The following is a 13506-nucleotide window of genomic DNA, read 5'->3' on the forward strand; positions in this document are numbered from 1 at the left end:
TGACCAAGAAACAGAAAATCTAAACAGACCAATTATCAGCAACGAAATTGAAGCGGTAATCAAAAAACTACCCAAGAGCAAAACCCCCAGGCCAGATGGATTTACTGAAGAATTTTATCAGACATACAAAGAAGACATAATACCTATTCTCCTTAAAGTTTTCCAAAAAATAGAAGAGGAGGGAATACTCCTAAACTCATTCTATGAAGCCAGCATCACCTTAATACCAAAACCAGGCAAAGAACCTATCAAAAAAGAAAATTACAGACCAATATCCCTGATGAACATAGATGAAAACATACTCAACAAAATATTAGCAAAACGAATTCAAAAATACATCAAGAGGATCATACACCATGACCAAGTGGGATTCAACCCAGGGATGCAAGGATGGTACATTTGAAAATCCATCAACATCATCCACCACATCAACAAAAAGAAGGGCAAAAACCACATGATCATCTCCATAGACACTGAAAAAGCATTCGACAAAATGCAACATCCATTCATGATAAAAACTCTCAACAAAATGGGTATAGAGGGCAAGTACCTCAACATAATAACGGCCATGTATGATAAACCCACAGCCAACATTATACTGAACAGTGAGAAGCTGAAAGCTTTTCCTCTGAGACCAGGAACAAGACAGGGATGCCCACTCTCCCCACTGTTATTCAACATAATACTGGAGGTCCTAGCCACGGCAATCAGACAAAACAAAGAAATACAAGGAATCCAGATTGGTAAAGAAGAAGTCAGACTGTCACTATTTGCAGATGACATGATATTGTACATAAAAAACCCTAAAGACTCCACTCCAAAACTACTAGATCTAATATCGAAATTCAGCAAAGTTGCAGGATACAAAATTAAACACACAGAAATCTGTGGCTTTCCTATACACTAACAATGAACTAACAGAAAGAGAAATCAGGAAAACAATTCCATTCACAATTGAATCAAAAAGAATAAAATACCTAGGAATAAACCTAACCAAGGAAGTGAAAGACCTATACATTGAAAACTACAAGACACTCTTAAGAGAAATTAAAGAGGGCACTAACAAATGGAAACTCACTCCATGCTCTTGGCAAGGAAGAATTAATATTGTCAAAATGGCCAACCTGCCCAAAGCAGTCTACAGATTCAAAGCAATCCCTATCAAATTACCAACAGCATTCATCAACAAACTGGAACAAATAGTTCAAAAATTCATATGGATCCACCAAAGATCCCGAATAGCCAAAGCAATCCTGAGAAGGAAGAATAAAGTTGGGGGGATCTCGCTCCCCAACTTCAAGCTCTACTACAAAGCCACAGTAATCAAGACAATTTGGTACTGGCACAAGAATGGACCCACAGACCAGTGGAACAGATTAGAGACTCCAGACATTAACCCAAACATATATGGTCAATTAAAAAATGATAAAGGAGACATGGACATACAATGGGGAAATGACAGCCTCTTCAACAGTTGGTGTTGGCAAAACTGGACAGCTGCATGTGAGAGAATGAAACTGGATCATTGTTTAACCCCATACACAAAAGTAAATTCGAAATGGATCAAAGACCTGAATCTAAGTCATGAAACCATAAAACTCTTAGAAGAAAACATTGGCAAAAATCTCTTGGACATAAACATGAGTGACTTCTTCATGAACATATCTCCCCGGGCAAGGCAAACAAAAGCAAAAATGAACAAGTGGGACTATATCAAACTAAAAAGCTTCTGTACAGCAAAGGACACCATCAGTAGAACAAAAAGACATCCCAGAGTATGGGAGGATATATTCATAAATGACATATCCGATAAGGGGTTGACATCCAAATTATACAAAGAGCTCACGCACCTCAACAAACAAAAAGCAAATAAGTCAATTAAAAAATGGGCAAAGCTGAACAGACACTTCTCCAAAGAAGAAATTCAGATGGGCAACAGGCACATGAAAAAATGCTCCACGTCGCTAATCATCAGAGAAATGCAAATTAAAACCACAATGAGATATCACCTCACACCAGTTAGGATGGCGAACATCCAAAAGACAAACAACAACAAATGTTGGCGAGGATGTGGAGAAAGGGTAACCCTCCTACACTGCTGGTGGGAATGTAAACTAGTTCCACCATTGTGGAAAGCACTCAAAAAGCTCAAAATAGAAATACCATTTGACCCAGGAATTCCACTTCTAGAAATTTACCCTAGGAATGCAGCAGCCCAGTTTGAAAAACACATATGCAACCCTATGTTTATTGCAGTACTATTTACAATAGCCAAGAAATGGAAGCAACCTAAGTGTCCATCAGTAGATGAATGGATAAAGAAGATGTGGTACATATACACAATGGAATATTATTCAACCATAAGAAGAAAACAAATCCTACCATTTGTAACAATATGGATGGAGCTAGAGGGTATTACACTCAGTGAAATAAGCCGGGCAGAGAAAGACAAGTACCAAGTGATTTCATTCATCTGTGGAGTATAAGAACAAAGAAAAACTGAAGGAACAAAACAGCAGCAGAATCACAGAACCCAAGAATGGACTAACAGTTACCAAAGGGAAAGGGACTGGGGAGGATGGGTGGGAAGGGAGGGATATGGGCAGGGAAAAAGAAAGAAGGCATTATGATCAGCATGTATAATGTGGGGAATGGGGAGGGCTGTGCAACACAGAGAAGACAAGTAGTGATTCTACAGCATCTTACTATGCTGATGGACAGTGACTAATGGGGCTTGTGGGGGGCACATGATGAAGGGGGGGACCTAGTAAACATAATGTTCCTCATGTAATTGTAGATTTATGATACCAAAAAAAAAAAAAAAATAAGTCCAGATCTACATAAGACCACCAAGAATCAATGTGCGTACAAGGAAGGGGAGGGAAGCCCTCCTTTATAGTTCTTATTATGTTTGTGTGTACAATAAACTTTGAAAAGTGTGCCAAATAAGTAAATAAATAAATAAAACAATCTAATGAAGGTAGACAAGTTTGCCTGAGTAATTTCTCTAGGTCTCATCCAGTCCAATAAGAAAAGGTCACCTAATATTTAATTAGTAAAAATAATATTAAACATACCAACTGATGAGCAAAAACAAGTAATTTCCCCACCCACCTCTAAATCAGTCAAACATTTTTTTTTAGCAGTAGACAGAGGAGATGGAGTACACTGATACGTTGTACTGTGACGTTTTTGTGATACTTTTCTTTTAATTTCAGACTCCAAGTGTGATTCAGATTCTTCTGTTTTCTTCACTATACGATCTAAAGGAAGGAGAAAAAAACAAAAATATTGAAATTAAATTTTATAAATTCCTCATGACCTTTGCTATGAAAAAACGCTAATGTGTATTATTCAAATCATCATGCTTGGGTTAAATAATGTTTCAACATGCGCAATAAAGGATGACCCGAACTTAGGTCAGAGCCTCCAGCCACGTCCGCCGCCCCGCTGAGCCCGCCCACGCCGGCCAGGGCCACCAGGGGCCTCCCACCAAGGCACCGACACCCCTGCAGCTGGTTTCATCCCGCAAAGGGGCAGAGCGCTGCCTGCAGTCACCCCCAGCCTTCCCCACACATTTTCTTCTAAATTACTTATTCTTCTAAGATTAGTAATGAGAAAAATTTGAATTCAAATGTTGGGTAGAACAGTTTTGAAAAGGAAAAGCAAACTATCCCCACCTAATGATTTTTTAAGTTTAGGAAACACAAAAGACAATATTCCTCATTATTTTCCACGTAAGTCTAAAAATTTTCACTGAAGACATATAATTAGGATATATATATACAACTTAATGAAGTCCAAAACAGGACAACTTACAATATCATCACAATCCAACCTCATGAGCACAGATCTAAGCACACAGACCAAACCTGCTCCTGACATCACGGCTGCGGCCACACACCCACGCGGCCCGGCTAGCTGGACACTTTCACCTCTCAGTCTTAAATGTCCTCTTCTGGTTTTTCTAAAGATTATCTACATATAAAAATCAACATTATCTAGTATTTCTGAGTTTGATGTGCAGTAATGTGTTAAGAACGTTATGTAATGGTCAGTGTAATCACCGAGTTCCACTAACTGATCTCTCCTACTCAGCCTTGGCACAGTTCAGCCACCTTCATTTTCCTGGACACCAAAACTAAAAATCTAAATAATCACTGACCTCTCCTTGCATTCCCTTCCTCATATCCAAGGGAATTCTAATAGTAATAACTTCAGAATTCCTTCCTTCCTCTCCAACCCCACTGCCACTACATTTCAGATGTTTTACTCTGACCTAAATTGATCTCCCTGACACAGAAGTGTGACCATTGTCCAGTACCTAAAATCGTTTAGTGATTCTAGTAGTTAAGGAGAAAATTCTAAACTCTGTCTCTTGGCAAGCACTGGTCGTCGATGCCCATCTGCCATGCAAACCAACCACCTCAGAAGTACGTCTCTCCAGGGTTTGGTTTTTCTCTTTCACCCTCTTCATATGTGCTGCTCTCTTTGAAGCAAAGTTCCCGCCTATCTAGTGAATTCAAGCCTTCCTCTGTGAAGAGGTTCCCTCTGCCCAACACGAGGCATGATCAAGCACTCCTGGGACTACCCCAGCACCTGCTCCGGACTCTGTCAGCACCCACCTGCTTTTACTGTAACTGTGTGCACCGACCTGCTTCCTCCCGTTACAGGGTCTGTTCTCAAAGAGCACAAATCATGCTTTAGTCATGTGTTTTCCCAGTGCTAGAAACAGCACAATCTAAGGGCTCAGAAAATGTTGACTGGATTCATGAATCACATTACAAAAGGTAAAACTATACAACATATTAAAAAAAGACAAAACTACATGAGTGGAAGGGATGCTGTTACTATGTCACCTCTTAAAATGGCTGAAGTTTGCCACACAGAAATACTGATTCACTCAGATCTGGAAACATATGGACTCAGCCTCCCCAAACCTGCTACCAAGTACTAATGCCTGAGGTTGCAGAAAGCCGCTCCAGCCCAGAGCCTCCATGTGGTAGTAATACTACTAGGAGGGCCTCCTCACTTCTTAGGCTGGTTACATATAAAAATCAGTTTCTACACAAATGAATATTAAAGAACTAGAATGCAGCACTAAATAAAAATGTAGGCAGACAAGATTTGGAATTCAGAAAGTATACACAGTTATCAGGAATACACAGCCAATTATTGGCATAATTTAATTTACAAAACTGTCTTAAAACATTTTTGCCCCCTCCAAGTTTCTTCGGCCTTACGAACTAAACTTTTTTGGTACAGGAGAGCTTTCCCTTATAAACATATTTCATCAATCTTGTAATCCTCATAGTATCTTGGCACATCATTTTGCTCAAACATGTACCTGTATCACTTCTCCACCACAGCTTGCCTGCAGACTGACATTTAAAAAACCATTATCACTTCACACCTGATCACATAAACACCCTATTCTCTCCACCACAGCTGTCTCATCATGTCTGTGTCATATTTTCTCAACTTCTTATCATAATTAACAAAGGGGGAAACAAGTGCACCCAGGTTTTGAGAGAATCTGAAGATTTTTACTAATAGAGAAAAATTATTTTACAATCTTGATCCCAATCTTGAACCCTTAACAAGGTTATCTACAAGGTTCTGAAGGAAAAACAAATGGCAAAGAATGACAATAATTAGGAATTCTAAAAAGAAACTTTTGAAACCAATGTGCCATGCAGGTATGGCAAACGATTGACAGTGTGTGGGAAAGCAGATCTATAAAAAGACAGTAAGCGTAAAAAATTAACATCAGAATTAAGAATATCTTTAGAATTCTACCTTCTATAGAAAAACGAGTTGAGAAGATTATGGTAACTCCACTGAAAATTAGCTAATCTCAAACTATAGGCAGAAAAATAAAATGGCAAAAGACTTAAAACTTGACTGGTCCGGGAACGACAAATGCTCAACAAAGGGCTCGTGGCGGTTTTACGAGCTGATCATGGAGGCCGCTGCTGCGAAGCCGTGACACAGCTGCCAGACCCCCTCCACACCCCTCCAGGGAGGGGCCCGACGCGGGGCCTGTGTGACAAGCTTGCTTCCGCTGAACGCCTCTTTCAAGGATGAGAGTGTGACATGTTCACCCAAGACCGCCCAGTAGAGTAGGAATAGCAAGACTAAGATATTTCCTGCTGGATTCCCTAGCTGAACATCTTATTTCTAGGGATTTGATCTAAAAAAATAGATAAAATACATAAAATGAATGTGCTGGATTAATTATAATATATAATATTGAAACACTGAAAACAATCTAAATTATGGTAAATATAATGGGTCACCATGCATTCATTAAAAAATGATTACAGAGACTTGAACATAAAACTGTAAATAAGTCTACCATAGACACCCTCGTCCATTTGATTTTAAACTTCCTTTAATTCAGTTTTCCAGGCTGATTTTCCTCTCATATCCCACTCTCTTTTTTTTTTAATTCAAGTATCACTGATATACAATCTTACCTTGGTTTCAAAGATACAACCCAGTGGTTCAACAGTTACCCATATTATTAAATCCTCACCCCCTCTAGTGCAGTTACTATCTATCAACATAGAAAGATGTTACAGATTCAATGACTATATTCCCCATGCTGTACTACTGTCTCATGAGCAACTTCTATTGTGATTGCAAATTATTGTGTCCCTTTATCCCCCTCACCTTTCCCACCCACCTACCCCCTCAGTGACCACTAGTCCCTTCTCAGTGTCTGAGTCTACTGCTGTTTTGTTCATTCTGTTTTGCTTTGTTTTTATATTCCACAAATAAGTGAAATCATATGGTATTTGTCTTTCTCCTCCTGGCTTACTTCACTGAGCATAATACCCTCTAGATGAATCCATGTTGTTGCAAATAGGAGGATTTCTTTTATTTTTATGGCTGAATAATATTCCACTGTGTATATGTACCACCTCTTCTTCATTCATTCATCTATTGACGGACTCTTAGGTTACTTCTGTATATTAGCTTTTGTAAATAATGCTGCAACAAACATAGGGGTGGGTGCATATGTCTTTCCAAATTAGTGATTTTATTCTCTTCAGGTGAATTCTCAGAAATGGAATTACTAGGTCATACGGTATTTCTATTTTTAGTTTTTTGAGGAACCTCCATACTATCCACAGTGGCTACACCAATTTACATTCCCACCAACACTGTAGGAAGGTTCCCATTTCTCTGCATCCTCAACAGCATTTGCTTTTTCTTATCTTTTGGACATCCCATAATCTTTTAATGGGATTACAGAAACCACATAATATGAAAAAGTAGAAAAGCAAGTTAAAGAACAGTATAGTAGTATGAATGCATTTTTAAAAAATGGGTATATGTGCATAAAAAAGTCTGAGATGTTACATATTAAGATGCTAATAACTGGTCAAGGGTTACTGGTCCTGACTGGTCAAGGGTGAGGGGATATTTTTCTTCTGTGTATAAGTTAAATAGTGCTAAATCAGGTGATTTAAATTATAATCATAATGTAATTACACTACAAATGCAGTTAAATGTTCATTCAGAGACTGTGTATACTGTCTATTATTCTCTTTGACAAGGATGCAAAGAACAGGTGAGAAAGCAAGAAGTTTAAGAAATGAAAGAAAAGGTAGGGGAAAGAATGAGACATCTTAATTTATATGATTATGTAACTGTTATTACTCTACATGTTTAGAAAATATATACAAGGAACAAACAAAAAAGCAACAGGAAATGTGATCTGACCAAAGATCATACTTGTTTACCAACTTTAATTTTACCCTAGAGAGATGCTTATCAATGCTAATAAGTAACAGGGCTATAACTTATCAAAATTCATATTAAGTGCAGCTTAAATGCAAAATAAAGGGAAAAAAAGGAAAAGAGAGAAAATTACCTCAGGTGTTAAGAGCTACAGAAAGACTGATTCCTTTTTAGGAGAAAAATATTCCAGGTGCTATGCCAGTAACTACAGATCCTAGGGTTTAAAATCTCAATGTTTTAAAAAAAATTAAGGAAATACTAAAATAAAATGCAATCTTGAAAATATATTTCGTGCTCATGGATAGGAAGAATTAATATTGTCAAAATGGCCATCCTGCCCAAAGCAGTCTATGGATTCAAAGCAATCCCTATCAAAATACCAAGAGCATTCCTCAAAGAACTAGAACAAATACTTATAAAATTCATATGGAACTAAAAAAACATCCCGAATAGCCAAAGCAATCCTGAGAAGGAAGAACAAAGCTAGGGGGATTATGCTTCCTAACTTCAAGCTCTACTATAAAACCATAGTAATGAACAATTTGGTACTGGCACAAGAACAGACCCATAGATCAATGGAACAGACTAGAGAGTACAGATATTAACCCAAGCATATATGGTCAGTTAATATGCGATAAAGGAGCCATGAATATACAATGGAGAAAAGATAGTGTCTTTAACAACTGGGGTTGGGAAAACTGGACAAGCTACATGCAAGAGAATAAACCTGGATTATTGTCTAACTCCATACACAAAAGTAAACTCAAAATGGATCAAAGACATGAATGTAAGTCATGAAACCATAAAACTCTTAGAAGAAAACATAGGCAAAAATCTCTTGAACATAAGCATGAGCAATTTTTTCCTGGACACATCTTATTAGGCAAGGGAAACAAAATAAAAATTGAACAAGTGGTACCACATTACACTGTAGAGCTTCTCTACAGCAAAAGACACCATCAACTGAACAAAAAGGCATCCTACACTATGGGAGAATATATTCATAAATGACATATCCAATAAGGGGTTAACATCCAAAATATATAAAGAACTCATGTGCCTTTCAACACCCAAAAAACAAATAACTCAATTAAAAAATGGGCAGAGGAGCTGAACAGACATTTCTCCAAAGAAATTCAGATGGCCAAGAGGCACATGAAAAGATGCTCCACATTGCTAATTATCAGAGAAATACTAATTAAAACCACAATGAGATATCACCTCACACCAGTTAGGGTGGCCACCATCCAAAAGACAAACAACAACAAATGCTGGTGAGGATGCAGAGAAAGGGGATCCCTCCAACACTGCTGGTGAGAATGTAGATTAGTTCAACCACTGTGTAAAGCAATATGGAGGTTCTTCAAAAAACTAAAAATAGAAATACCATTTGCCCAGGAATTCCACTCCTAGGAATTCACCTGAAAAAAACAAGGTTCCAGATTCAAAAGGACATATGCACCCCTATGTTTATCGCAGCACTATTTACAATAGCCAAGAAATGGAAGCAACCTAAGTGTCCATCACAGATGAATGGATAAAGAAGATGTGGTACATATACACAATGAAATATTATTCAGCCATAAGAAGAAAACAAATCCTACCATTAGCAACAACATGGATGGAGCTAGAGGGTATTATGCTCAGTGAAATAAGCCAGGCGGAGAAAGACAAGTACCAAATGATTTCATTCATCTGTGGAGTATAAGAATAAAGCAAAAACTGAAGGAATAAAACAGCAGGAGACTCACAGAACCCAAGAATGGACTAGTGGTTATCAAAGGGAAAGGAGTTGGGGATGATGATTGGGGAGGGAGGAGAAGGGGATCAAGGGGCTCTATAATTCGCAATCACGATATAAGTAGGGCACACGGGGAAGGCAGCATAGCACAGAGAAGACAAGTAATGACTCTAGCATCTTACTACGCTGATAAGACAGTGACTGCAATAGTGGCGGTGGGGGGGACTTGATAATATGAGTGAACATTGAAACCACAATGCTGTTCATGTGAGACCTTCATAAGATTATATATCAATGATATTTTAATTAAAAACAATGCAATCTTTAAGCAACAAGACCTGCAGTATTACTATAGCATTTCTCCTATGTCCGAGTAAACATAGAAGAAGCTACAATCAAAGTTTAGAGGTTGAATATACCAATATCCTTCCCCTGAAATTTATAGTTATTACCTGTGTATATGAATCATATTTGACCCTTGCATGACCCAAGTTTGAATTACCTAGATCCACTTATTCATTAACTTTTTTAACATCCATATAGCCCCTGTAACTGGCTATCAGGCAGCAGGTTCCACTGGTCAATAGAAATGGAGAAAGAAAAACACCGTGCGCAGTGGTCTGTCCAGGGATCGAGCCACAACTGCGGTGTTACTAGTGCCGTCCTCTGGCTCACTGAGCGACCAACTGCTGTCTGGACCAGAGAGGAGCTCCAGGACCTAAGGGCAACAGGGGAAGCAAGTCCCAGGCAGGGAACTCAGAGGAAGGAGGCTGGGAGTCTTGGCCCCGCCAAGTGCAACCCTCCCATTTTTTTCTACTTTTCTACCCTTTTTTGTATGTGAAGTTGAATGACCCCTTTGGTATACGGCAGGCTATTACTAGTTTAAGGGGAGTCAGAATTTATCCATGGATTTTCTACTGCAGGGGGTTCATGCCCTTACTACATTGTTGCATCAGCATCAGTAACTTAAAGATTTGCCAATGTAAGTTTCCTTTCTTTTTTTCTTTTGGTATCATTAATGTACAATGACATGAGCAACATTATGGTTACTAGGCTCTCCCCTTCACCAAGTCCCCCCCCACACCCCATCACAGTCACTGCCCATCAGCGTAGGAAGATGCTGTAGAGTCACTACTTGTCTCCTCTGGGCTGCGCAGCCCTCCCCGTGCCCCCCCACCCCTACATTATGTCTGCTAATCATAAGGCCTTTTTCCCCCTTATCCCTCCCCTATCTAAGTTTCTACTTACAATTTTTTTCCAACATCTTGTATCAGGTATGGTCTTTTTTAAATTCAGTGGTTACCCAATGCATGCTCAATTTTAGAATCAAAACCATTTAAATCAAGAAAATTACATGACAGAAGACTATAACACATTCAACAAAACTTCGAAGCTATAACCCATCTACAGTTAATATTTGGATCTTGAATTTAACAAAAAAGCTAATATAATCAAAGATTTCAAACTGTAATCACCTGAATGTGCAACGATTCTCTGATGATTTCAGGTCACAGTTAAATAAATTTCCAAACCAGTTACAAAAGTGATTATCCACATATTTCTACTATGCCTGAGAATCTTCTAAAGCTGGTATCATATCTATTTCTACCTTTCATACAACTACTTAAAACCCTTCAAAGGTTCAACAACTGAAACTGTACACTTACCCACACCTTGGGGCCGACATAACCTTACAGGATTATTTTCAAATTTTTGGACATGAGGTGGGTATTCTTTCCTAGAAAAGGAAATTTATAGTTTTATTCTAACAGAAAACATTTTTCAAAATGAAAAAGTTGATGGAATACTTAAGTTTTTAAGAGCAAATAATAGCCTCTTTGCCATATAAAAAGCAGTACTATAAAATAATAAAACTATATTGCACAAACATACTAAGTTTAATACATCTAAGATTGCTAGGGGCAGTGACCATAGTTCATTTTGACTGTCAATCTATCAGAGCCCACAGCAGGCAGACTTTCAAATAAATATTTAGTAATAATGAATCCAAATTACTGTCCTTTCCAAGTAGTCACCTTTGGGAAGTGACATATTTATTCCCCCAATGCACAAAACTTTGAAACTTTTCTTTTGGAACTGACTTCATAATCAGTTCATAAAAACCGCATTTAAAGAAAACTCATAATACTTTATTATCAACATATTTTTTTAGTAAAAAAGTCACTCAGCTTAATAATACTCAATGTGCCTAATTTTGCTGTGAATGTTTTTTAGTTGTTGAAAAAAAATCTATGAATAAAGGAATAAATGGTGCATAAAACACTAACCTTGAGGACAATTCCAAAATCAGTACAAAAAATGGCATGTCACAAAGTCAGCAATCATAGAACAAGTATTTTAGCCTTATGATTACATTATGGGGATATAATTACATTTAAAAATATTAAATTACATTGTCCCACATCATATACAATTGATTTTCAGGTTTTTGAACACAATCCATATTAAACAAGGATTTTAAAAATACTTTAGTCCAAATATATACTTTGAGGAAAAGCAAAAAAAAAAAACCAAACAAAAACTATAGATAATTGTGACATAAAAGCATTAAAAAGGAGATCTGCAAAAAGTGCAGTAGAGCTCAACAGCCACTTTTCCACCCTAAATTAAAGCTTCTAAAAACATTCCCTTCAATTACTCAGCCATAAGAAGAAAACAAATCCTACCGTTTGCAACAACATGGATGGAGCTAGAGGGTATTATGCTCAGTGAAATAAGCCAGGCGGAGAAAGACAAGTACCAAATGATTTCACTCATATGTGGAGTATAAGAACAAAGAAAAACTGAAGGAACAAAACAGCAGCAGAATCACAGAACCCAAGAATGGACTAACAGTTACCAAAGGGAAAGGGACTGGGGAGGATGGGTGGGAAGGGAGGGATAAGGAAGGGGAAAAAGAAAGGGGGCATTACAATTAGCATGTATAGTGTGGGGGGGACACGGGGAGGGCTGTGCAACACAGAGAAGACAAGTAGTGATTTTATGGCATCTTACTACACTGATGGACAGTGATTGTAATGGGGTATGTGGGGGGGACTTGGTGAAGGGGGGAGCCTAGTAAACATTATGTTCTTCATGTAACTGCAGATTAACAAAAAAATTAAAAAACACATTCCCTTCATTTCTCCAGGGAATTAAAAATAAGAATTTATTCTATAATTTGTAAATTTATTCACATTAGTGATGGTAATAACAAAGTGAAATATTTGATTAAACCAAAATCCTGAAGGCATTTTCCTGTAAGGCTTTCAGAGTCACGCTGTATTAGTCAAAGTCCTAAATTGCACAGATGCAAGTGGCAGGAGAACGAGATGAGAGCAGACAGAGTGCCTGTAACGGCTGCGAGCAAACAGCGTCATGTGCCAGGTACTGTTCTGAGCGCTTTGTATCTATTGTCACGTCAATCCTCACAAGACCCTTAGAAAGTATATGCTGCTTATTAGCACTTCATAAACGGGGGGAAGCTGAGGCCAATGAGGTTAATTAACCTGCCCATTGTCACACAACTACTAAATAACAACGCCAGAATCTGAATCATGGTAAACTACACCAATTTCTACACTGTCCAAATTTTAAGATTCATAAGGATATGAATTATGAAGATGAGAGTTTGCCTTAAAGATAGGAGCACTACCAGTGGGTGCTATGAAAAAAGGTAGGTTTATCAGCTCCTAACTATATTAAGCTTAAAATTAAACACATTTTTTATATTCCATGCAGTTTCACACTACAGAGGATATAATACCATCTCTTTAAATCAAATAATCAGTTTTTTAATCTCTAATTTTTATAACTGTACACTTTGGAGAGAAACAGACACAAACTTCAAAATTCAACACAGGCAATGAATCTGAAGCTAAATATGATGACACTGTTAAGGTAAACTCCAAAAACTCCAGGTAGTGTGTATTTTTAAAACAGCTGACAACACAAACAGTACATATTCTTTAAAACTACTATAGATTAACAGCTAAGAAAATAATTGACAGAGTGGC

At 37.8% G+C, this 13506-nt stretch overlaps 1 protein-coding gene across 4 annotated transcripts in view; it reads right to left on the reverse strand.

Moving 5' to 3' along the window:
- The window catches only part of SENP6 (SUMO specific peptidase 6), a 107195-nt gene that overhangs the window by 44445 nt on the left and 49244 nt on the right, over window positions 1-13506 (reverse strand). For all 4 annotated transcript variants that reach the window (XM_073224350.1, XM_073224351.1, XM_073224349.1 and 1 more), the window contains 2 exons: window positions 11158-11228; window positions 3115-3263 (listed from right to left, as the gene is read on the reverse strand). In XM_073224350.1, the coding sequence (XP_073080451.1) occupies window positions 3115-3263; window positions 11158-11228 (220 nt within the window). The remainder of the gene's footprint in view (window positions 1-3114; window positions 3264-11157; window positions 11229-13506) is intronic.

Source organism: Manis javanica, chromosome 16 (genome assembly GCF_040802235.1).
Source record: "Manis javanica isolate MJ-LG chromosome 16, MJ_LKY, whole genome shotgun sequence".
In the NCBI taxonomy this organism is placed as follows: domain Eukaryota; kingdom Metazoa; phylum Chordata; class Mammalia; order Pholidota; family Manidae; genus Manis; species Manis javanica.